The sequence below is a fragment of the Lycorma delicatula genome, chromosome 12 (assembly GCF_047948215.1).
Source record: "Lycorma delicatula isolate Av1 chromosome 12, ASM4794821v1, whole genome shotgun sequence".
Taxonomy (NCBI): Eukaryota; Metazoa; Arthropoda; class Insecta; order Hemiptera; family Fulgoridae; genus Lycorma; species Lycorma delicatula.
The window spans coordinates 75,450,650-75,477,099 of NC_134466.1; the positions used below are offsets into that span (position 1 = coordinate 75,450,650).

General features: G+C 29.4%; 1 protein-coding gene across 1 annotated transcript in view; it reads left to right on the top strand.

Moving 5' to 3' along the window:
• LOC142333500 (uncharacterized) overlaps window positions 1-26,450 on the top strand; it is a 76,093-nt gene that overhangs the window by 42,481 nt on the left and 7,162 nt on the right. The window contains exons 11-17 of the mRNA XM_075380752.1: window positions 576-743; window positions 5,566-5,772; window positions 9,456-9,676; window positions 12,537-12,717; window positions 16,587-16,823; window positions 23,001-23,112; window positions 24,801-25,021. Of these exons, the coding sequence (XP_075236867.1) occupies window positions 576-743; window positions 5,566-5,772; window positions 9,456-9,676; window positions 12,537-12,717; window positions 16,587-16,823; window positions 23,001-23,112; window positions 24,801-25,021 (1,347 nt within the window). The remainder of the gene's footprint in view (window positions 1-575; window positions 744-5,565; window positions 5,773-9,455; window positions 9,677-12,536; window positions 12,718-16,586; window positions 16,824-23,000; window positions 23,113-24,800; window positions 25,022-26,450) is intronic.

The window sequence follows — 26,450 nt, forward strand, 5'->3', positions numbered from 1 at the left end:
ATATGCTTCTCCATTTGTCTTATTAAATTCTGTTGTGTTTTACCTAGAAAGATTGTCCTCCATTCAAATATACTGTATAGCGGATTGTATTTGAGTAAACCTTAATAGGCATACTTATAACATTTCTTTTAGAAGTTTATCTCCATTTTATATCCCATCAGAAGTGCTACTATTCTTATATTATAATACCTAATTATGTGCATAATACAACCTTTTTAGTTTTGGTATGGCGATTACAAACAGTGCTTGTACTTGCTTGACTTTATATATATAGTTTAGAAGACTTATTGGCAAACTGCACTTAAAATAAAATTTATTAACAAAGTTTGAATATTAAATAAACTTATTAAAATCAAAATATTATGTTATAACTTAAAATTAAAATTTTAAACAATTTTTTTTTCATAAATTGTATGTGACATAAACTACAATGAATATTAGATGCTAATAAATGTTTGTAAACCTACCTATCATAGTTTAAGTTGTCATTGGTATCATTCAGATGTAGAACCGTCTTATATGGATATAAGCATAATTATTATTGTACAGATTACATTCATTTTTTTTTTTTGCAGAAAAGTGTGAAAGATTTAACTACTCAGATATCACTAGAAAAAGAACATGTTAAACAGATGGAAGAAGAATTAGACGCAAAAACTGATATACAAAATAGTTTACAAGAACAGATTGTACTTTTAGAACAAAGGATTGCTACTGAAGAAGAACGTTCTAATTTATTTAATGTAATAATCCATTTTTTATTTAGCATCTCATTGTTTATTTTAATTAATTTGGTTAGTTGATGCACTGTTCTATTAGGTTATGTTGTGTGCGAGTTCCTTCATTTTTCACGTATCTTAAGTTCTCAGATGTCTTGTTTTTTTCTTATATCTTTGGCTTCAAAGAAAGATTTTTGATGTTCTACATTTCTTTCATTATCTTTTTAAGCGGTCAATTTAAACCGCAGCCCATTAAAGTGTAACACATGGCATTTATAAACATTCTTCTAGAATTTTTATTCAATATTTTCTAAATTTAAAAATTATAAAAAATTCCAAATTTGATTGACCTCGAAATCGGATCAAAGGCAGAAGAGGAATTGTTTTCCCAATGGTGATGAGGGCATTGGAACTTAGGAGGTAGGTTTCTGAAAGAAACCTGGGACAGATCCAGAGGCTCTAAGGTGCCAGTCCCACTACTGTTCTCACAGCAGAAGATACAGTAATGTCTTTAGGGAAAGTTTCTTTACTTTCAAAGCCAAAGGAAAAGGAAGTCGGGTGGGATTAAGGGATTCAAAATGTGGAAATCTATAAAAGAAGGATTCTTGGAAAATGGATAAATTTAACCTGACAATTTGGAATGTACGGAGTTTAAATAATAATGAAGTTGAGGTGATGAGGGAGCTAGAGAGGATATTGTAGTAATATGTGAACAAAAAAGTAATAAAAAGGCTATAAAGAAACTGGAGATTTTATATTGATATATAGTGGAGTTATGTGAATAAACAGACTACAGCAGGGATTACCATTATGATAAAAATTTTATTTAAAAAATATTGACTTGTATACTTTTATTAATGAGAGGATGGTTGATATTCATTTAAAGATAGGGACACAGTTTTTAATGATTTTTGGGATTTATGCACCTGACGAGGGAGAGAGGAATGAGTCGGAGGTGTTTTAATATTCTGCAGTCAGCAATGGTTGGACTAAACTCCAATGATTACTTTGTAATTTTGAGTGACTCTAATGCCAGAGTAGCTAACAAAGCGTTGCTTGAAGTCATGGGAAAGCATGGAGAGGAGACTGTAAATGTTAACTGGTAAGCTCTTGTGGATTTTGAATCAATGAATTTTTTAAAGCTCTTGAATTCTTTTTTTTCTGCTTAAGGATGTACATAAATACACATGATGGGCTGCACAAGGGAGTTATTTGATTATAGATTATGTAATAGTGAATTAAAAATTGTTTCCGTACATTCAAGAAACTAGAATGTATCATGATTATTATGTGAATACTGATTGCTTTCTTTTACTGTCAAAAATTGCAATATCTAGAAGTTGGAAAAGACCACTGTTAAATTAATAGATTTCTGAAGAAACATTTTAGAGTCAATCTACTTGACAATTTAAGTATTAGGGACCATTTAAGTATTATAAATTGGTTGAATAGCTTCAGTTTATGCCAAGTAATTATAATATTAATAGAGAGTGGGAAGAGTTTAAAATGTATTGTTAAAGACAGCTTTAGAAATTCTTGGTAAAAGGAAGAAGAAGGGCAGCAGAAAAAGGCTTCCATTCTGGAATAAAGGTATAGCAATTCTTGTGCAAGAAAAAAAGCTGCATACTTAAGATATTTATGGGATTGATCACCTGAAAATTTAATGATTACAGTAGGAAATCGGCTGTTGTGAAGAAGGAAGTACAGAAATCTAAAAGGCAAGAATGGAAACTATTTGTGAGTGATATTGAACGTGATATTTATGGAAAGCAGGCGAAGGCATACAAAATTTTAAATTGGCTGAACTCAGGAAATAAGGATATTTTACAAGTTATTATGATTTCAGAAGAGAGATTGTTAAATTACTTTCAATCTTTTTGGACTTCAGGAGAGGCTAATGTAATAAATATGCAAAATGATATAAATGTTGATGATCTGACAATGGAGAAGCTTAGTAATGCTCTAAAGAGCTACAGAAATAGGAAAGCATCAGGTCCTGACAAAATAAATGTAGAGCTGATTAAATATGTATCATTGAGATTCAAAATCAGATTACTTTCCTTTTATAACAGTTGCTGGAACTTTGGAAATGTGCCAGACTCTTGGACAGAATCTCTTGTAATTCCTGTTTTTGATAGAGGCAACAGGCAAGATTGTGATAGTTGTAGGAGCATATGCTTGCTGAATGCCATATACACAATTTTTTCTAAAATAATAACGAATAGATTAAAGGATATTGCAGAAGTGAAGTTAAGGGAGGAACAATATGGATTTCACGGAGGATGATGTACATTCTTGTATATTTGCTGTAGGACAACTGATAGAGAAACACTATGAATCTAATACTCCAACATTTGTAGCTATCATTGACTACATGAAAGCTTTTGATAAGGTGTCTAAGTTGATGTGGGAATTTTTAAAAAGGGAAGGTGTCCCAGAACATTTGATTAGAACAATTCAAGTCTCTATTATAATACTACTCATACTGGTGTTAAGTTGATTGAACAGGTTAGTGGAAGAATTCATGAATAAATCAAGGAGTTAGACATGGGTATCCTTATTACATACATTATTTAATCCATGTAAAACTTTAAAAAATCATTTTATTATGATTAAGATTTTACTCTAGATATGATGTTTGCAGAAGACAAGTAAGTAGTTCTGATCAATTCAGCAGCCAATTTACAATTGGCAGTGTATACGTTGCATTCCATACTAAACCAATACAATTTAGATATATCTTTTAAGAAGATAAAAGTGTGGAGATTCATAGGTGAAGAACCTGAGCATACAAAGATATTGATAAATAATGAGATCAGCTCCGTATTTCTAGTTGACAATCTACAAGTGTAAATTCATCCTTGTTACCTGCAGCAATTAATGAAGCAAAATGAACAATGTCATATAAATATTTTGCATCTAACATTTATATCTATATGGGATAATATAGTGAGAGAAATCTTTCCTTGTCCTCCTTTCACTGAAGAACAGGGCTCATCAGATGGAATAAATGACATGAATGATAAGTGTCAATTAGCAATATTCAACATTTTTTTTAATGATTGGCTAATACATCAAATAGTCTTTCAGACTAATCTTTAAGAACACAGGAAAGTAAGCTTTATAAACCAACAGGTACTTAAAAGATTCAACTTTTTCTAGGAATGCATTTCTGATAGGGTTGAAACTACTTCCTAGTTAGTTGCCATGACTATTGGTCATCATATCCAGATTTTCACGATTGTTACATTCTTCTCTTATGAGTATGATCAGATTTGGTTGGCTACTAAATCGTTTACATTTCAATGATAATTTCTTAGAGCCAAATTGAAATGAAGTAGGTTATGATTGATTACAAGGTAAGATCAATAATTAATTTCCTTGAATACTATAAACTATCATCCCATCAAAAGCTTGTAATTGATGATATGATGAAATTTAAAGACAGATTTAGTCTAAAGCAATACATAAAAGACCAACCTATAAAACAGCGCTTCAAAATCCGGATGCTTTATGATTAAAAGGCCTACAATGTATGATTTGAAGTATATACTATTAAGAAAGATGGTATGAGATAATTTGGCTCAGCATCTAGTGTTGTACTTGTTGTTTGTAGAAATTTTTGTGGAAAAATTTATCAGCTTTTCAGTGGTTATGAACAACTGTATGTTGAAACAAAAAAACTTTTGCTTGTGGTACACTGAATCCTAAAAGGAAGCATTTACCTAAATCGCGAAATGAAAATTTTATGGCAAGTGGAGATAACAACTGGAAACAGATATTCAATGGAATAACTATGATATATTGGATGGACAAAAATATTGTAAACTTCCTTTCAAATTATCATGATACCATGCCAGTAAAAAGGAAACAAAAGAATAGAAGATCAGTTATAATCCCTTGTCAAAAATACTTAGCGACTAGTTTAATTACAATTCAAATTTTGTTGTTGATTTTGACTGTTAAAAAAAAATATTACCAAAGTCTAGAAAAAGTAAAAATGTATTTGTGTTTATTTCTCAATTTTTTTTTTATTTTTCTAAAACAAATTCATTTATTATTTACAAGCAGTTACATCAGTTTCTAATAATAATTAGATAATAATTTTCACCAGGCTTTATATCATGGACTGATAAGTAAACATACGTTCAGGCCAGAAAACACTCCATAATGGTTTTTTAAGATAAAAGGACACAAATGTCATGCGAGTAAAAATATCAGGTTGTAATCAATTTGTCATCTACCTGTGAGATGCTGATCCAAATGTTTCCAGAGTATGGTGCAAAGAAGAACCTGTGAGGACAATTTGGATGTGCTCAACATGTGACACCTCTATTTTTGTGGAAAAACGAGTACTGTTTTCAGCCAATCCATAAAGAATAAAGTTGAGATATGAACTGTTATGATATTAACATTCTTTGTTATATTTCATTTCTTGATCTTGCTAGTTTATTTTCAATGATGAAGAACTGTTATGAACATTCTTTGATATATTTCATTTCATAATCTTGTTTATGTTCTACAGCATTTATTATTGAAAATAAACCAACAAACACAAATTCATGGTGGTTAGTAACATTATCCACTTTTTTTAAATTTTAGTTGTATTATGTAAAAAAATAACATTTCTGTTAAGTATAAAACTATATAAAATAAACTCTTTAAGTCATGTAAAAACGGTAAATTAATTTTTTTTTAATACTTGCGGATGTAGGATCAGAAAACTATTCCAATCATTATACTTACAATAGTAACATTATTGATAATTTTTACTACAATTATTAAAATATCTTATGTTCAATGATAATACTTTTTTTAATTTCAACTTTTCTGTTTTGTAACATAGGATCAACTCGCCCAAACGAGAGAAAATTTAAAAAAAGCAGAGCAGATATCAATGGAAAGGGCACAACAAATATCCATTATGATGGTACAGTTAGAATCAGAAAAAAGTAATAAAGATGTATTGGCTGTACAAATATCAGATTTAACTGCTGAAAATCAAAAACAGATTGAATCTACTCGGTTACAGAATGAAGCTTTATTAAATAGGGTATGTATTTTTTTAAATTCTTTTTTTTGTAGGAATGGTTGTTTGAAATATTTACTTCTAGAAAACAAATGGTTTATGCAAAATGTTTTTTAGAATTAATTAAATTAGATAGTTAAAGCTAACTATTGTGAAGCGGTTCATGATGAGTGTCAATGTGAGTGAAATGCTACAATCAGCAATAAACTTTGTCCAGTTAAGAACATTGTCACTGTGAGCTCTTCATGTAGGAATAACCATTAAGAGGAGGAGGTTATTATTTGCTGTTTATTATATTAAAATTAATAGGGTGCACTGAACTTTCTCATGGACATCTCATGAATCAAACCCTAGTTTGTTTCATCAATCAAACCCGCTGCCAACTAAGCCAAGGATTAACATCCAAATTATCTTTGATAACAATGCAGTGATGATATTGAATCTCTTAAAGCCTTGCTGCATCTGTATTCAAATGTGTGATTATTTACATAATGTTTTTTTTTTTTTGTCTAATTATGCTGTTTGACTTATACCAGATGATAATTTTGTTGTTTTAAATTACATTTTTAATATATTTCATTGTGGTTTTATTTCGCCTTTAGCATACGACATAGATGTTTTACTTCTACGCTGTATATTTCTATTAATGTCTTTATTAAATTTTTAATATTTAATTATTCCCTATATAAATATTGTGTCCGGGTGCTGATACCAACACTTCATTGTGCGGCCAGGAAAAAGATGTACAAATATCAGCCAGGGATGCGAATTTATTTCAACACCTTTTCACACTGCCAAGATTGCAGCGGCCAGCTTGCATTATCGTTAAGTTAGGAGATTTATTAAGAAATAGTTTGCACAGCAAAGAAGAGTGAAACAGAATTCATCGGCAAGAGGAGGACTTGAGATCGGCAAATGATTTTCCAGTATATATTAATGAAAGTCTCGCCTACATGGAAGAAGTAATTAATCGATAAATTACTAGATGAGGTGTTTATATAATAGTAATTTTTTTCTTAATCTATATCAAATTATGGAATTATTTTTTTGAGAGAACGAAATTGTAATATGGTAATTTGAATTTATAAAGGCAAAATTTGAGATCAGTCTGTAACTTTTGTTAGCACAACTGAAAACTGAAGCATCTTAGAAAGTTTTACAGTTACATTGTCCCAAAATTATTAAATAGATTGCCAAATTTCATATAGAGAAGAAATAAAATCAAAAGAAGAAATCACAAATTAAGAAAGCTCTTTTATGGTGTAAATATGAAGATATTCTTTTTAAGCGGTTCATTAATTAATATTTATAATACTGTTTTTGTTCAATATTTGTGGAATGAATGTATGCTCTATAATTTAGTTAAACCTGCTTTATTCATGGTATTCCTAATTATATTTTATATCGGTTCTTATGACTAACTTATAAGGCTCCTGTTGAATAATCTGTTGAACTATTATTTGTCAGTTTTCATTAAAAGAGAACAATTATTAGAGTAATAACCTCTTGTTACAGTATTTTTTTTTTTTGAATAACAACTGTAAAAATCTACCGTGTCCAATAAAAATGGAAAAGAAATATAGTATCTTCTGAGACCATGAGGTTTGCTGTGACAGTAACCTCAAAAGAGATTATTACTTAACTCCACAACTATTTTATTATTTGTTATTCATTGTATTGTTGGTTTTGGTAGTTCAGTAATTTGTTTGGTTTAGATTTTAGATATAGTTAAACTTAATGAACGGAAATGAAACTTTTTTAATTAAAATTCAATACTTTTCTTTTAAAAATCTGTGAAGAAAAGGATTGTGGAATAAATAAATAACATTTTACATTCCTTTCTATTCTGTGCTAGTCTTACTGAAATACATCCGTGAGGTAATCTCTTATGTATTTGATATCGTCAGTTTTCTGTTTTGCATAATCTAATTTTTGCCCTCCTTTATAATTTTTACTTGCTATACTTGCTTCCAGGACAAAATTCACTAACAATGGATGCCTTAACATGTGGCCTCCCAAGTCTAGTCCTTCATTTTAAGGTTGCCATAACCTGTCTCTTTTCCAAATTTTCTTCAAACCTCTTCATTTTATGCTCTAACACTTGTGCAATTTCCCAAAATTCTAATTCATATTTCAAATGCTGTATTTTTTCTTTTTCTGACTTTCCCTATTTTTTGTGTGTTTTTTCTATAAAATGCTTACATTCCGTGGAAATATTTAAAAAAATTTTTCTCTTCACAAATTTATGTGTAATACCAACAGATTTTTTTTTCAATAGAAGCCACTTGTTCTAGCTAACTTTTGATATCTTGTTTAATTTAGTTACTTTTTGTAATTCTATTATCTAAACAAAAATTACCTACTACTAAGTATGTATTTTAATTTCATCTTTCTCTCACATTTCATTATGTTTGTTTTTTACTCTTGCTTACTTTAAAATTTTCACCTTGGCAATGAATCCATATCATTCTTTTTTTTAATGTATTCCTAGGCTGAAAACTGGGAAGAATATATATGATAAACAAATTTTGACTTTTTATTTATTGTCTCTGAGATGTTACTTTACTAACAAAATTTTCTTTTAAATATTTTATTGTTTTTACTGCTTACAAAGGAGGCAGACTGTATCCTTGTCTCAACAAGCTCGCCTTTCCCTGTTTTCTACTCTATATATGGTTATCTGATTCTTTTCAAATTATAAATAACTCTTCCTTATATGTTTCTATTAAATCTTAAAAATTTTATTACATTATATATTTAAAAATCTGTCTTCAATATTTATAATAGCATCTAAGCACGTTGTGTTGTCGAGTATAGAGGATCTAAACGACAACCTCTGGTAAAACCCATCAGGGCTAGGAACAGAGGGGTTGGTGTGGTGACCGGGATCATCACAAGGTAGGTAGGTGTCTTTCCCTACAGGGGTCAGGATGATAATCCAATAGAAGTGCAATGCTTATAATATTTATGCCAAAATCCAAAAATAAGCTAAAGCAACAGAATTTCCTAAGTTAATCCTTACGTTATTAATTAGCAGTCAGATTTGCAACTTTGAGACAGCATTTAAAATAATTGTGATTTTTTTTTTTTTTTTTTTTAGCCATGCTAGTGCAGTGAACCATTTACCAGATGTTTGTAAACCTTCACTGATGATGACTTATATTCGATTAAATTCTTCTAAATCCAGGATTTTTTTTTTTGTCCAGAATTAATAAATAAATCTCTTATATTGATAAGTATGTAATAAATTATGCAGTTCACATCAAGATTGGATAAACACACTATTCCCAGGATAAAGAAAATTTGATATTCTTGTATAATGTACAAACAGTATCTATACTTGCAAACATTATTTTTGTAAAAATAGTATTGTAATAATAATAAATGCAAGTAAAAAATATGTTGTATTCCTACCTCCAAAATATCTATTGTAATACCTGTAAAAATATATTGTAATCATATTATTTCTTGTTTATCCCTTCACTTATTAAGTACTGCATAATACTTGCTTATTAACCTACCTAAAGAGTATAATATAGATATATTAATTCTAAAACTTATTTTTTTTTATTCACCTCATGCATTCATTATTTTGGCTGACAGAATCTTTCTGTTATTGCTTAGGTATTTGAAACATTTGATATTATTAAACATTACTTATGTATACATATCGTGTTCAGTTTATGTATTCATTATTGTTATTTCAGGTATCAAAATTAGAATATGATTTAAGGTGTAGTGAAATGAAACGTGAACGTGTTCAAGAAGAAATGGCAATCATAAATCAAGAATTTGAAGCGTATAAAGTTCGTGCACAAAGTGTTTTAAGACAGAGAGCTGGTACTGCTGCTGAAAGAGAAGCAAAAGAAGAATGTATTCGTTTGCAAGATGTAATTAATCATAATAAAGCAAAATTTGAACTGATTAGGTAGGTTTGAAGTGACTAGGTTTTTTTTTCTAAAAACTCCACACTCATATCATTTTGTTTCATTACAGAGGCCAGTGATTCAAATATAATAAGAAAACTGATTTTACACCTCGAAAAAATGTGTAAAAAAATAAATAACTCATAATTCTTCTAGATTGTTATTCATTTATTTATTTATATAAATTATTTATATTTCATTTATTTATAGTATGAGGTAGAATTCCAGTATAAAAAAATGTATAAACATTATATGATAGTTTCATTTAATGATTTATGGCATTAATCCTGTATTTTTTTTTATTAGATGCTGTATAGTTTAGGGATTAGCCAGAAAATAAAATTTTATTTTATTACTTTTATATTAACTGAAATTACATGAAAATTTCTAGGACATGTTCTTCCTCACTGGATGTTACCACACTCATCAAAGAGAAGTATGGTGTCCTCATTACCCTTTCCGGGATGAAACCTGTACTGATTATTCATTAGTAAACTGCGCGAGGTCAACCTCTCATTTATACAAAGATACAGAACCTTTTCAAAGAACTTACCAGTAACTGGTAGTAACGTCAAGAGCCTATATGATGCACTAACAGGGAAATCCTTTTCACCACCTTTAAAGAACAATTTCACAATCCCCTTCTTCCAACACACCAAGAAGTATCTTCCAAACAAGAATTTATTAAAAACCCTTGTGACAGTTCTCAAACTTACCCCTACCAAGCGAACTAGAAGCTTTGCTGTTATCCCATCAAAGCCAGAAGCCTTACCTCTACCTAGACTACGGATAGCTTGTTGTATCTCAGCCTCAGTAATCTCCAAGGACACTGCACCCCTGCGAAACTGAGCAACCTCACGCCTCACCCACTGATTGTATGCGGTATCACCAAATTCAGTATCATTAGGCAGTAAATCATCAAGTAGTCTGTGCAAAATTTCAGACATGTCTGTAAGTACACCGGGCCGGGTCAAGAGAGCGGACAAAAGAACATTCTTTCTTCATTTCTGTCCCAAGATACTATACTCAATGCCCCAGGGATCCTTGTTCCCCTGTTCATGCACAAAGGAGCACCAGAAATCTCTGCAGACAACTTTTCAATAAAGTTTTTCTTACCTCCGAGCCGCCACTTTGTAACATCTTGACACCCGCCTTGTGACAATTCTGGTAGCCACACCATCCCCTCCATTCCTAGCCCTGAGGGAGTTTACCCACAGGTTGTCTTATAGACCCTCTAAATCTGATGACATATCACAGTCATCACTTATCTCCATCAGGATGCCACTGATGCAAATTCCTCAGTAGACATCACTATCAGTATTTTAACTCGACTTAGCTGTCACCTTGCTGTAGGCTTCTTCTAAAAAAAGGCATTTCGTTCATCTACTCCTAATTTGTGGCCCTCTCAACAAATTATTGTTTCACGGCAACATGATTCCCACTCCTCACTCTTCTGAAAGACAAAAACTAACTATTTATTAAATAAATTTCAAATTAGACTGCACTATTAAATATATAGATTTATTTGAGCCTACTATAAACATCTAAGAGTCTATCATCTAAGAGATATCTCTTAAATAATTGTTGATCACAACACAATGGTAATTTTGCCCTATAATTATCCCAGATATGTTTCTTAATTCATCAAGACAATTAAAAAATTTGTACAAGGATGCAAACACTAACTTACTTCGATCTGGTCCACTTTCAGAAGCAAGGTAATGCCTTTACTCTTCCGCATTGCAGCTCCATCACAAGTTCCTAATATATTCTACCTCTGATCTGGTTTGCTCTCAGATGCAAGGTTTCACCCTCCACACACAGCTCCAGAACAGAGTCCCTAATACATCACCATTTCCAGTCTAGTCTGCTCTTGGAAACGAGATCAGTGCTTTTACCTTCCATACACAGCTCCATCACAACCACTTTATTACGTAAAATATAACAAAAACAGCTACTCTTTGCTGCTACTCGCTTGAATAATTTAATTATTTTTTGATTAGGCCTTACTCAGAAGTTCAATGTCAATTATTAAAATTTAAAATACCCCACAAGCATACAGCAGAACAACGCGCATACTTATTATGTTATTAAAATTAAGTATTCTTGTTACACAGATATTTTTATGAAGAGAAAAAATAAAGAAATAGATTTTTACTAAATCAAATAATGGATTACTTAGTATAACACAATCAAGTCTATAATGAGCAAATTATAATCAAAAACACAATGATATTAAAAAATAATTGTTATATTCTGTAAACTTTGTGGCAACATATCCTACACCGATAACTTATTTCGATCGTTGAAATGTTTCAAAAATATTATTACTTTGTCATTAAAATGTGATCTAATAGTTAATGTTTTATTGATTAAAGATTACAGCAGCAGTCTGTATTTAGAAATTTTAAAAAAATTTAATTTCTTTTTCAACTTTTCCTTCTTACTGTATTTGTTGCTTTTTGTACTTAAGAAAAAAGGATCAGTTACAGCTTATGTTCTCCCTGAGGTTATTATTGCATTTACTTCAATTATAAAATTATTATTGATCAAAAGTGAACCTATTTTAAGAAATTTATTTTTGAAAGAAATCTTATTAGTTAGTGATTATACCTTTAATTAAAAGCTGTAGTTTTGTGTTTGCTAGTTAATGTATTTTTTTTTGTGATTTAAACCAATGGTAGTTTTTTTATCAGCAGATTTTATACATTACATTTTTGATTTGTTTGTATTATCATTATTTGTGTATAGTTTTATACATCCTGTTTATTTCTACCATCAGTAGTGAATTTCTTTTTTTTTCTTCAAATATGTTGCTTTTTTCTTTGTATATTATATAAAAAATAATATTAATTATTTTAGGAGTGAACTTGAAAAGTATAAATCAGAACTTAGTCTTGCTACTACTGAAAAGGAAACATTAGAAAAGAAATGCGAAAATCTAAATAATATAATATTACAAAGAAATAAGGAATTGGACCGTCAAATGAATGAACATAGATCACATAAAATCAGTACAGATACACTTATCCAATGTTACAAAGTAAGTTTGCTTAAGTTTTACTTAGTTTATTTTAATGTTATTACTTGTTTGAATCTGATGATTAAGACATGATTTTTTTTTTTTGTTAAAAGAACTGTGCAGAAAATAAAGAACATTGTTTTCATTGACTATTATGCACAGTGATCATAGACTGACACTTTTACAACTGTAATACTGATACTTACTATCAGAGATCAGTGATGGTAGTTTGTGAGGATGATTATTTTTAAAGGTTGTATAAGTTTCGACCCACAGTTCAAAATAACAGTCGTTAATAAGATTTATGTTTGTATAAAAATGGAATGAAGAACAGTGATTAAGTTATAATTTAAAGTAAGAGGAAGAGCTTCCAAAGTGTTTGAAACGTGTTTAAAATTGAATACTGTGAAGAATATTTATCGAGAATAACATCATTTTAATGACAAATGGTTCAAAGAGGGAAGAGTTTATAAATTATGAACCATTAGGTCATCTGGTCTATCCTTAGAAGTGATTCAAAATTTGCAATTTATTGTACTGCCTTAATGTTTTTCTCATGTATAAACAGTTTTTATATCATTTTTTTTTTTGTGGTATTAATCATATAAATAGATGATTAAAAATCTTCACGATAAAGATAAAATTTGTTGAAAAATTCTACTGGTGATAAAGTCAATCATTATTTTTATTGTAGAATTTTACAGTATAGTGTCTTGCTGTACCGTAAAAGATTTCTAAATCACATCGTTATGGCTGTACGTTCATCTGTTCAGTGTTACCCAGAAAAAACTTCTGCTTTACAACTACTGAAGATTTTCTTGTTTTTTGTTAAATCATCCCGTATATATTAATACTGAATCCAGTGTTTGTTGATTTTGTGATGATTACATTTCCTTTTATAATTGGCTCTATCAATGAATTTGTTAAGCTGTATTATAATATAATTTTTGACACGAAGATTACATTCTCACTCAAGCATAAAGTTTTATGAAGCATTAGATACATTTTTGTGTTTAGTAATATTATGCACTTGCTTTCATCACCTTGCATTCTTTGTATAAAAGGTGCATTGTGAAAGAATTTCTTGTATGTTTAATTGTTATGTTATTTGTCCTTGCTTTATGTGACTTTTAAAAATATTTATAGATGACAATGTATGATTTATGAACTTTTTAAAAAACAGTAAAAAGGGTTCTTATTTTAATATCTAATTCATCCTATAAAAACGAAATATGGTAAAAATTACTAAAATAAATAAATGACTGTTTTTTCAAAATATATCGTTTCAATTGTTAACAGTTATCATCAGTATATTCTGAAAAAATTCTATTATCTCTATTAAAAAAAAAACCCAAAAAAACACTAATTTACATAATGAAATTATGTAAATAAATAAAGAAGTAATAAAGAATTATTTCTTTATTACTTGATAAATAATAATTGACAGATAAGCATTAGTTTTGAAACATTATAAAATGAGCACTTCTAGAGATATTTTTAGAATAAGATTAAACAATACAAGTGCCTATTTCACAACCCAATTTGAAAACATATAATTTGATTTAAAACTCTCTAAACCAAGTCAGTTGTCTACCGTAATAAAATACACCACTTCTGATACAAAATTATAAAAATTTATCTCTAGAAATTTAGAAATAGCACTCATTTCATTCTCAGATTCGATCTTTATTAAAGAGAGAACATAATCTCCTTCCAACTCTCTTCAATGAGAGTTAGTAAAGCAATTATTAATATATTTTATTTTACTCTTACTTTTTAACACTATTAGAAATATCGATTTTATAGTGCTTCATAAATATTATTTTCAATTAATACATGCTTCGTGTTTGTGTGTGTGTGTGTGTGTGTGTGTGTGTGTGTGTGTGTGTGTGTGTATGTGTGAGTGTGTATTCTGATATAGATGGTTTACTTATTAGTATTTAAATATAATTTAACAATACAAAGGAATAATATGAAAAGATTAATTTCAGTAAAATAATATATATATATATACGAGATGCGACAATAAAGTAATGAGACTGATGTGAAAAAAAATGTTGCTTACCGTTTTAGTCATGTTTAGTGTTGTCTCCTTCAAAGTAGTTCCCCTCTGATTGCACACGCTTATTCCAGCGCTTCTGCCATTGATGTTAACATTTCTGGAACTCATCTTCTGTAATATCCTCCAAGACCCTTGTCACAGCTTTTTGGACATCTTGTGTTGTTTGAAAATGGTGTCCCTTGACCGTCATTTTGACTCTTGGAAATAGAAAAAGGTCGCACGGAGCGATATCTGGTGACTAAGGTATCTGGAATAAGGTGGCTGTGGTAGTACTGAAATTTGTTTTGAGGTTAAAAATTGCTGTACTTTCAGAGCAGTATGGGATGGCGCATTATCGTGATGCAGAATCCAATTATGAGCAATGTTGGCACAGACACGAAGAATTCGTTTACGAAGTCTTTCTAAAATTTCTTTATAGAAATATTGGTTAACTGTTTGTCCAGGAGGCACCCATTCTTTATGAACAATTCCCTTGGAATCGAAGAAGCACACAAGCATGCGTTTCACTTTTGACTTTGACATGCAAGCTTTTTTTGGTCTGGGTGATCCCTTTGAGCACCATTGCAAACTTTGGCGTTTTGTCTCTGGATCGAATTGAAAAAACCAACCTTCATCACCAGTGATAACATGGCTCAACAAATCTGGATTGATTTCCGTTTGCTCTAACAGATTGGCTGCCACATTTTTCCGTGTTTCTTGCTGTTGTGTGAGATTTTTGGGGACCATTTTTGCACAAATCTTTCTCATACCAAGATCTTCAGTTAATATTAAACGAACCGTTTCTGGATTGATGTTGAGTTCCTCTGCAATCATTTTCACGGATAATCTTCGATCAGATCGTATGATTTCAAGCACCCTGGTCAAGTTGACATCTGTCCGTGAGGTTGATGGTCGTCCACTGCGGTCTTCATCTTCAACATTCGTTCTGCCTTCACTAAAAATTTTATGCCACCGAAATACTTGAGCTCTTGACATAACCTCCTCTTCAAAAGCCTTCTGAAGCTAGACTAGAAGTAGCTTATAGACCAAGGTCAAAGATGGTGTGCCTACGCAATCTGCAGGGTTGCCACATCTTGCAAAGAAAAATCAGTCTCATTACTTTATTGTCGCACCTCGTGTATATATATATATATATATATATATATATATATATATATATTACACTTGGGAAAAACTAGTCAGAGTTATTTTTTCATTCTATTAACTGTAAATCAAAGTTAAGATACATTAAATAGCTTTAAAACTGCAATTTTTTTTTGAACACTGTAAATAAATGCTATTTTTTTAATAGCTACTAGTGACAATTGTTCTATAATAAAAACGGCAGTTCTTATATAAAAAATGTTGTAAATAGTTTATGAATATTTTCTTGTTAAATAACTAGACGATATTCTATTTTTTTGAACATATTTTTTCTAAATTGTATATTTAATTTTTTTTTATTTTTTGTTAATGGAGTCATTTATTTTCCTTTTTTCTATTTTTAAGTAAGCAATACATTTTATATAGATCATAATTTTTTATGTAAATGATATAAAACAGTTCTAATTTTGAAATCAGATTTGATGGCAATTTCTTTTTAGAAGATATAATTGTAATTTTCTTTTGTTTTTTATAAATCATTGTATTCAGTAGATTGTTAATTTAAGACAAATGGATTATAAATGAATTATCGTTATAATTTTAAGTTTTTCTTTCATCAGATTATACAAAAAAAAAAGTAGGAAAAATGTATTGTCTAGGAAAGTTTTTTCTTAGATTATACTTTTGGTTACTGAAAATTACTTAAGGGTTTTAAGGTTAAAAATGAAATTGTTTTCTTTTTCAGACTCAGTTGGAAGAAAAAGAGCGTGGCTATCAAATGGAGTTAGATTCATTAAGGGATCAGCTGGCTAAATTAATGAATAAATATGAGACAGAAGTAGGCAACGGTACCGGTGAAATTGAATCTTCTGTTAAAGAAGTATTTGCTAGTGTTGAAATGGAAATGACAACATCAGAAACAAATGATTCTGCACATGTTTTATCCCATAGGCCTCCTCTAATTGAAAGGGAAGACGGCGAGGTAAGATTATACCTAACTATTTTACACTTACTTGAAAACTATGTTAGGTTAGGTTTTTAGCAGTATTCTGTTTTAAAACGTATATAAATTATGTATATTTGTAAAATTATGATGCTTTTTTCAATACTGAAAGCAATTGAAGCTTTAAGAAAGGAATGATTTAATATAGAAAAACTAAGATGGTAATTGCAAGAAAGAATGATAGATCAAAATATGGCATTCTGGTCGGCTGTAAAAAGATTAGTTTTTTTAAGAATTTGGAAATTGAAACGGAGGAGGTATGAAAATTCGATGAAGTATTCTTGAAATAATATGAGGCATTTAATCAAGAGCAGCAACATATCAGAGAAAAGTTGGTGGCTGGAGATTTTATAATGCAGGTTATCATTTAAAATTTTTCTAAAAAAAATTACTATAATTAAAATTCAATATCAAGCACAAAATTTATATTTCTCTTTCAAGTAATGAATATTATACAGAATTTCTTCCGTGCTTTTTATAACAATTATGTTGATGCAACATTTTTTTTAAGAAGAAAATTTCACTTTTCCATTACTTGCATTTCAAGTTTCATCACTATTAAAACATTTTAAGTATTACTACAAAAAAAACATTAATACCACGTAATACTAAATGTTATTAAAAAAACTTTTTATTATTACAGTTTATTTTTTGTTTATTTTACCTAAAAAAATGATTCTCTTTCTTTCCAAAATTTTACGGTAATCTTGATATTTATGATAACTTCTTTAGTCTATTAAACTTTTTAATTTTCTTTCTTACATAATACGTAAATCAGATACAAATTTTCAGCTGTAATACTGTTAATCCAAATCTGCAATGATTATCTTCTGATGATTGATACACATAAGCAATAAAAATATTAATTTGTTTAAAAGTGACTTTAAGGCATATTCAAAACAAATCAGTTTTATATCTTAAATTCAAAGATTTTTAAATCTAGGAGTCAAAGCTAATAATTGAATTATTATTTGATAATATCTAAATAAATATAAGATCAAACCTGTGAAAATTGAGAAACATAAAATATACAAAATAGAATTATACAGAAATGAAGTTGAAAAGCTGTACATATTTTTTTTATTGAGCGTATTTTTTTGTTAACAAAAATTTCAGAATGTTTGTTTACATAAAAATAAATTATAATCTATAATAAGAAAAGAGTTCTTTGTTAAAAACATGGTTGCAAAAACCTAGTTTTTTTCACCTCTTGGTGGGATTGATTAATTTTGTTATACCGGTAAAAATGTTTTTTCCACATTAACTATTCATTTCAAATAATCCAGCATATTCATTGTTACTTTTTTTAATGAGTTCATTTTATATTTTTTTTAAATAAAAAAAAAAAAAAATGAATTTTTACATACAAACTAAAAAACAAATCCGTAGTGTAATTAATTTTTACCTTCAGCAGCTGGTAAGATTACTTTTTCAAAATATTGTGCACAAAGATACAGATATATAATAAAAAACTGTTTCAATCAGGACTAAAAATTTCAAAAAATATAACATGACGCCTACTGATATACTTAATAGAGAGATATTATGAAAAAAACGGGTGCCAATTTTTCAATAGCTGCAGTACAAACTGTATCATATCTGTCAAAAAATGGACAGTGCACTTTGAGTACAACCATTCCAGAGGATTAAGCAGAATTAAAGGTGGATTCAGTAACTCTCATACATAGATATAATGGCAGACTACATTTATAATAAATTTAGATTTTGGCTCTAAATACAATCTAAAAAATAACTAAATTTTCCCTTTTAAGTACCTTTAAAAATTCTAAACACTGTAAACATGGATTCTGTAATTCATATCCAGAAAAATTACAATGAAATTGTAAACCGTATGTAAGAATCTCACAGTACTATCATTAGTATTTACGTATTATTTCTTCTGCTCAAAAAACAAAATTTCTGTAATGTAAATAAAACTATTTTTAACAAAATGATACTGATATCAAAAAAGGTAAGACACTTCATTTCTATTATCAAAATCTGTTATTAATTTAGAATTTTCTTTAAAAAAAAATACTTGTTAAATATATGTAATAGACAATAGATATACAATAATAGATAATAAACAATGTAAGCGTACGATATAATGAGAAAGAAAAAACAAAATTTGTTACAAAACTTACCGGCCTGATTATATTTATTAGACAACAAATAATCATAAGAATTCTGTAAATGTGATATGTATTGTACATAAATGAAAGCAGGCCAGTAAGAGTTTTGTAACAAATTTTTTCTTATTATTATGGAACGCTTTAAACATTGTTTATCTATTATTCTGTATCTTTTGTCTATTACATATATTTAATATTTAAGAAATAATACCTTTTTTTTTTCCTACTCCCCTGGGCCGGACCAACTTGATGGTATTACACCACCCAGAGGAGTGTCCGTTACTCTAATAGGCCCTCCCCGCCTACCGGCTATATACCGGCATGGCAGGTCAGGCCTACCGGTGGCTCTTTTGAGATTTTTTATTCTCTATTATGTCCTCTATGGAACCACATCATACCTACAAGTCGTGATGTGACCCCCAGATCATTTATAATACTCTCTTGTCCCTACAGCACACCCCAAGGAGTCCTCCTGAAATAATACCTGCGAGACTCCTACCATACACTTTACAATTTCATTGTAATTTTTTTTGGATATCACTGTGTTTTGTTAGATTATTCTTTTATCTTTTTTTACGAATTACTGATTGTTATCTTATGGATTTTATTGCCTTTCTAGAACAATCAAATTGAATTTCACAGCCAATTTATTTTGTTGATAGTCATTATTCACTCACTTCATACCATATTTTTCCTTTTTAATAAAAGGATCCTTCGAAGATCAGTGATGTAATATTATTGCATTTATTACTTTTTAAGTGTAACCCTTGATTTTTATCGTTAAATTCAATTTTACCAAACGAATTTATTTCTGTTTTATTTATTCCTTTTTTTAATAAAACTAGTATAATCTCTTATAAGTTAATATTTTACTTTTTTCAAAGAATTGATGGGAATTAAAAAAATTTTTTCATCTTCAGTACTTTCATTTTCATAAGAGCATTTACTATTAAAACAAGCTGTAGTATATTTTCTTTTAAATTTTATTATTTCAAGTACATATCAAGTTTTTTTATGCTACCTACTACTATCAAGTACTGCTATCTAGCAGCACAATTCATATAGGTATGTTAAAAAAATGGATAAAATGACATATTCGAGTCTTGCAGTTAATAAAATGGAAAAAAAAATCTAACAAAATTCTTTATTACAAATCTAATTGAACTGAAATCATGCTTATTTTTTTCCATTTTCTTTTCAGTGTTAGGTTAGGTTATGTTTAGAACTGTAAACGTATTTTGTTGACTTCGTCGCCTCTTACCGAAGTTCTAACCTAATCCGTGAGTGGTAATTATAAAGTAATAAAAAAAACATAAATTTTAGCTGGCTTTAAACTGTGAATTTCTATTAAATCATGTTTCAGGATTTCCCTCTAAATTAGCTTTAGTAGGGAAAAACTAAATAAAGGAAGAGGTTTCATATTTCCAATTTACAATTCAAAAGTGTTTATTAAACTTAACTCAGCTATGTCCTACTACTGAGATCTTAAGATCTGTAGATCACCTTAAGTATTTATTATTTATAATTTACACAAGAGGTCATCCAAGAAGTAAGTTCTGAAAGGCTATTAAAAATATCAAGAGAATATATAAAACTTTTATTGGTCTTTAAAGTACTTTATTTTTCTACTTAGTTCCCCATCATTGTTGAGGCACTTATCCTAGCAGAGCACCAGAAATACCTTTATTGTAAAATGATGCCACATATTAATGACTTGTTTGGCCTCATCATTGTTGTGAAACTTTTGGCCTACAAAGAGGCTTTAAGAGACAGCAGCAGGTGATAGTCACTCAGTGCAAGATTCGGGATGTGCTGAGGCTGATCGAACTATTCTCAGTCAAAGGTAGTGAGGAGACATGTTGCAATGGAAGTGTGCGGATGAGTGTTGTTATGAATGAACACGATTTTCCAAGTAAGCAAACCATATTGCTTGTTCTGGATTGCATTATGTAATTTTTTCAATGTTTTACAATGAACATCATTATTGACTGTACAACTTCAAGACGACTAATCGACAATCAAAACTCGTGCAAGCCCTTACCTCAGATGGTTCAAGAAGTTGTCCCATTGTTCTCTAGAGTCAAAAACTTGCAGTATGTTGTACAACTATTTCATTTTGTGATTTTCTGAGCATCTTAGACACTCTGCGTGCATTCAGTTTCTGATGATTCAATTTCTCAGAGATTTTATACAGAAACAAGTATAGAATTCCTGGAAAATGAATGGAAAGAGATATTATGGTGATTCATCTGTTCTCTTTAAAATAGCCATCAGTTGCATGTGCCAAACTGTTGGTATCAAAGATTACCAAATGAAGGTCGCCTGCTCCATTCATCATTGTGTACATTAATGCAGCCTTCATTAAAGAGACGCACCCACCTCTCCATTTCCTTACATGAAATTACTCATTGATTTTCTTCAAAAACTCCTTAAATATGACAACAAATTTCAGTCTGTTAATTTCCTTACATTTAAGAAATGAATCGCAGACCACGTTTCCTAAACATTATAAACAGACACACTAAGAGGATTTAGATAGACAATTGAATAAGAATGGTGTTGTGTTGATAAGGTTGAAGATTGAATAAGTAGACGAATCCATATTGAGTTTATGTAGTATTTATTCATTTGTAGAATACATTTTTGATTAGATATATCTGGTAGTCTTGTTTGTTGTAGTTTGATTTCAGTTTAGTAATAACACATTGAATATTAATAATACAGAGTACTTGAAGTATATTGAATCGAATTAACGTAAATGAATGATTGAATAATTAAATGCATTGTATGTTACCGTCCCACTACACCATCTTGCAACGTGTGTCCCCACCCCAATGTAACAAAGAAGAGTTAACACATCTGTTCCCTTTTTTTTCCTGTTTAGCCTCCCATAACTACCATTTAGATAATTCTTCAGAGGATGAATGAGGATGATATGTATGAGTATAAATGAAGTGTAGTCTTGTACATTCTCAGTTTGACCGTTCCTGAGATGTGTGGTTAATTGAAACCCAATCACCAAAGAACACCGGTATCCACGATCTAGTATTCAAATCCGTCTAAAAATAACTGGCTTTACTAGGATTTGAATGCTGTAACTCTCGACTTCTAAATCAGCTGATTTGGGAAGATGCGTTAACCACTAGACCAACCCGGTGGGTTACGTCTGGTCAGCCCTAGTGGCGTAAAATTTAACTACAACAACAAGCTACCATTACAATATTTTGAATAAGAAAACATGATATTAAAACTTAACAAATGGCATCAATCTCTTTCTAACATATCAGATGACTGACTCAGTATGCATGCATACTGATTGTAATTGGTTGTACACTCTGATTGTAACATTGCAGCGACAATATTTAGGAACAGAGCTTACTTACATTGTTCATAATTTTAGCGTTAAAGTTTTTTATCTCATTAATAATTTATGTAAACTATTTATATAAGACTAAGATATTTGAAAAATCTCTCATTTTGTATGTTTCTTTATCATAATGCTATATTTAATAATTATTCATTAATAAGCATAAATAAACTTTAAATTATCCATAATACTTTGCTGGTTCTTCTACATATATAAAATATACATCTTTAAAATTAAATTGCTAGTTAAAAAAAAAAAATCAATAAATAAATTTTAGATGATGCTTTAGTTCCAATGCAAAGCGATTTATAAAATCACTTATAGCAACAATTATATAGTTTCATTTGTTGTTGATATTGTATGATTATAAAGTATTAACTAAATTGGGAAAATAATGAAAATTCTAAAAGTTTAAACACAATGTAGGAGAAAGTATAAAGATTGACATAAAAGCATTTAATCTCTTAATAGAAGTTATACAAAATAAAATGAATGCAAGGAATTTGCAAAAGGTAACTAAAAAAAAATAAAAGAGATTCAAATTAAAAAAGTTGCTTCAGGTATTTGAAAATTCTATTTTTATTAAACATTCTCACTTAAAATAGATAATTATAGTTATTTAAAAGAAAAATTGTTAAGATATATGTAATTTTTTAGGGTTCAGAAGGTAATGAGTCCCCGAGCAACAGTGCCGATCATTCAAGACCAGGTCTAATACCTTTGGAAAAGCTTTTAAGTTCACCTTCATTGTCAGAAGATGAAAAAGACAGTAAGTTTTCATCTGAATGTACGTAGCATTATTAGTATTACTACTATCATTGTCATCTTGTAAACCGATTCTTTGTATCTAACGCTACAGTCATATGCTTCTGCACTTAAAAAATGTTGGCAGATAAGCTAATAATTAAACAGTTTGGTTTATTTTCAACACCTGATCAGAGAATTTTGGAATAGTTTTTGGCTTATATTCTAACCACCAAAATACTTGCAGAATATTCATTGCACGATAGATACAAATATTAAAAAATATAGTGGTAAAATTCTTATAAATTTTAGTACCGTATTTTAACACTCACTGAAATTTTTTTCAGTAAGAAAAAGAATTAAACAGATTTTTATTTTCAATTTAGAATCATTTTATGGTATATATGATAGCTTTTGAAACCACATTGAAACAGAAAGAAATTTGGATGTACATTTGTGTTGACCTGTCCAGCTACTAGATGCGATGTGAATCCTGTACTGATTTCAAGACACACTTGTATATACTTGATAAATATAATTAATCTTAAACACATAATCAAATCATAGTAGGAAATTTTACTAATTTATTTAATACCTTAGTTCATGATCTGTTGCAGTCTTTATGTTTCACTACACTCCTTTACTTATTTTTATAAAGATAATATGTTTAGTTTTGTATTTCTTCTGTACAGTTTTTTCATGGACAATGGTTTTTGTAGAACAATCCACAGTATAAAATTTGATAATACTAAATGATGTACTATCACAGGAATTAACTCTTGCCAAGTTTCAATTTTCCAATTTCATATCTCTTTTCAACCTTTATTTAATTCCTTTGAACGCCGCAGGGGCTAACCAAAATAGTTTAAATATACATTTCCTTAAGCCTTCTTTGGGGAATAAATATATAAAATTTTAGATGTGTGCCCGTTTCAAAAATGGTGGTGAAGATTAGTGATAATTGAGTAATGAAGGTTTTCTGTAATGATAATAATATATTATAATAATTGTCTTTATTTATCTCAAGAAAAATACATTATAATAAAACAGAATAACATTGCACATACAATTTGAAGTACTCATGGTCTTTGGACTGTCTAAGGGGTTGACAATAAACATTAATAAAAATATCACTACACGATTATTATGATAATAAAAAAAATAAAAATAACTACAAAACAGAATTAAAAGTAAATACATATATTAATTTATTTAAATTAATTTTTTTGTATTCCATATTTCCTCTGTACGTAAATTCTAACTAATTAAAAAATGCGAACTTATTCCGTCACTCCAGAAGTACAGAAATAAGAACACTAAAACATTATAAAAATGTTTTGTAATTCATTTAGCAACTATAGAGGGCGATTCCATTTTGAAAATTAGAGACACATTAAATTTTATGTCAAGAAATAAAAATTGTTGTGTTTGAAGATATTTTTCCCCTTTGATAATGAAATTATGTAAACAACTATTTGTAGGTATGTGGTACAAAGATCTTCTTTGTAGTTATGTGATAATTAGGTATCATAAGACCTATCTGAGTGGGAAAAGATCCATGCCCGAATGAGTTTAAGAAGATATTGTCCAAACAGTCTGTGAAGAATTTAATGTTCTTATATATCAACTATGACATAAACATACTCATTCCTTTGTATCTTGTTGTAAAAGTGCTTTGTGCTTATGTTATGCTTTCTTAATTTTTTTTTTTAGTTTTTTCATCTGAAAAACTGGAAAATATGAGGACTGAAATATTAGCGTCAAATACAAGATTACGACATTTAACTGCATTACTTAGTGAATCTGAAAAAGATTCAGCTAGGAAAGAAGAACAGATTGCCGTTTTAAAAGAAGAAATACGAAGGTTGCAACGCTGCATTGAAAGACAGCCGCATGCTCACAATACAGAATATCTCAAAAATGTTATAGTCAAGGTCAGTTTTTAATTTCCTTTAATAAAAAAGATAGTTTTAAATTGTAAACATTTTTCACTCTACTGTTTGTCATTAATAAATATTTAGTATTTGTAGATCTGTCTCGAATAGTTTGATCAAACATTTATATCAAAATATTATTTATCTTAGAAAGAAGGAACTTCAGAGAGAGGTGCAAAATCGGACCTATGGGTCATCCCATGTTAAATCAACAAGTTTCATAACCTGACCGACTGGTATTTTAATCAAATTTGGTATTAATTAACTGTTGATATAGTTATGAGAAAATACTGAATTTCAGATGTTTATCGTAAACAGTTTTGTTTTTAGAGCCTGAATAATGTGTCTTTAAATAAGTAAATTTTATTTTGCATTTAAGATTTGGACATTTTGACAGTCGTAAATCTTATACAGTATACAAAAAGCAAGGCAAATCAATAAGAATTTCAGATTAAAGTTTATATACTTTTAAATTAACTGTTTCACTCCAGTAGCTGTTATTTTGAATAAATATTTTAATTTGTATTAACTTTAACAATAATCTGATAAAATACATCAACACACTTACGTACTGATTAATGCTAATGTACTGATTAATCTTTCAAAGTAATGTTTTAAATAAAAATAATTTTTTATAGTAATGATTTAATAGATGTAATCTGATATTTTCATCGGCTTTCAATTATTGCTACTTAAAAATTACACCAGTAACATTATTATTAAGTTAAATTTTAAAAGAGTATTTATGTGCTTATTTGAAATACCGGATAAATTTGCTGTCAATTTTTCATTTGCCTGAGTAGTTTCCTTTTCAGATATTTGTATGTATGTCCAGTAGCAGTTTTCGGATTAACTTTCATTAGTACTTCCTGTCAAGGTAATGTTACAGTATCACTGTGTGCTGGGAGTACATAAGAAGGAGATGGACCTTAAGGGTCCGCTTCTGTCAATTCATTTGTAGAAAATACATAAGCCAACCACCAAGCACCGTTATAGATGCATATGACAAAACCTTTTATATCAGAAATTTTAGAAAACCAACATCTGTTTCATCCAAAACTTTATGTTGTACGTATTCTTCATTTTCTGAAATAATATTTGTTTTAAGATATCCTTTCCTGACTAGTATAAAAGCATGCAACTTTTGAGTACCTATGATCACCACTGCCTTTGCTAAACGAGGTGCTAACTACTTTTATTTTTTCTGATATTCTTTATTTGAAATAAATAAGAAATTCATATTTTTAATATTTGACCAAGCCCAATCATAAACCTGAGTGGCTGTTATTTGATCTTGGTATGGGCGTTGTAAACTTGCTTCTGATGCTAATCTTTTAAGAGTACCACCAAGACCATCACACATGAACCCTTGCGATGTGATGTGGCAAAGAAGTGCCATTCTGCCTTGGCACCAGACATCCTTTAGATA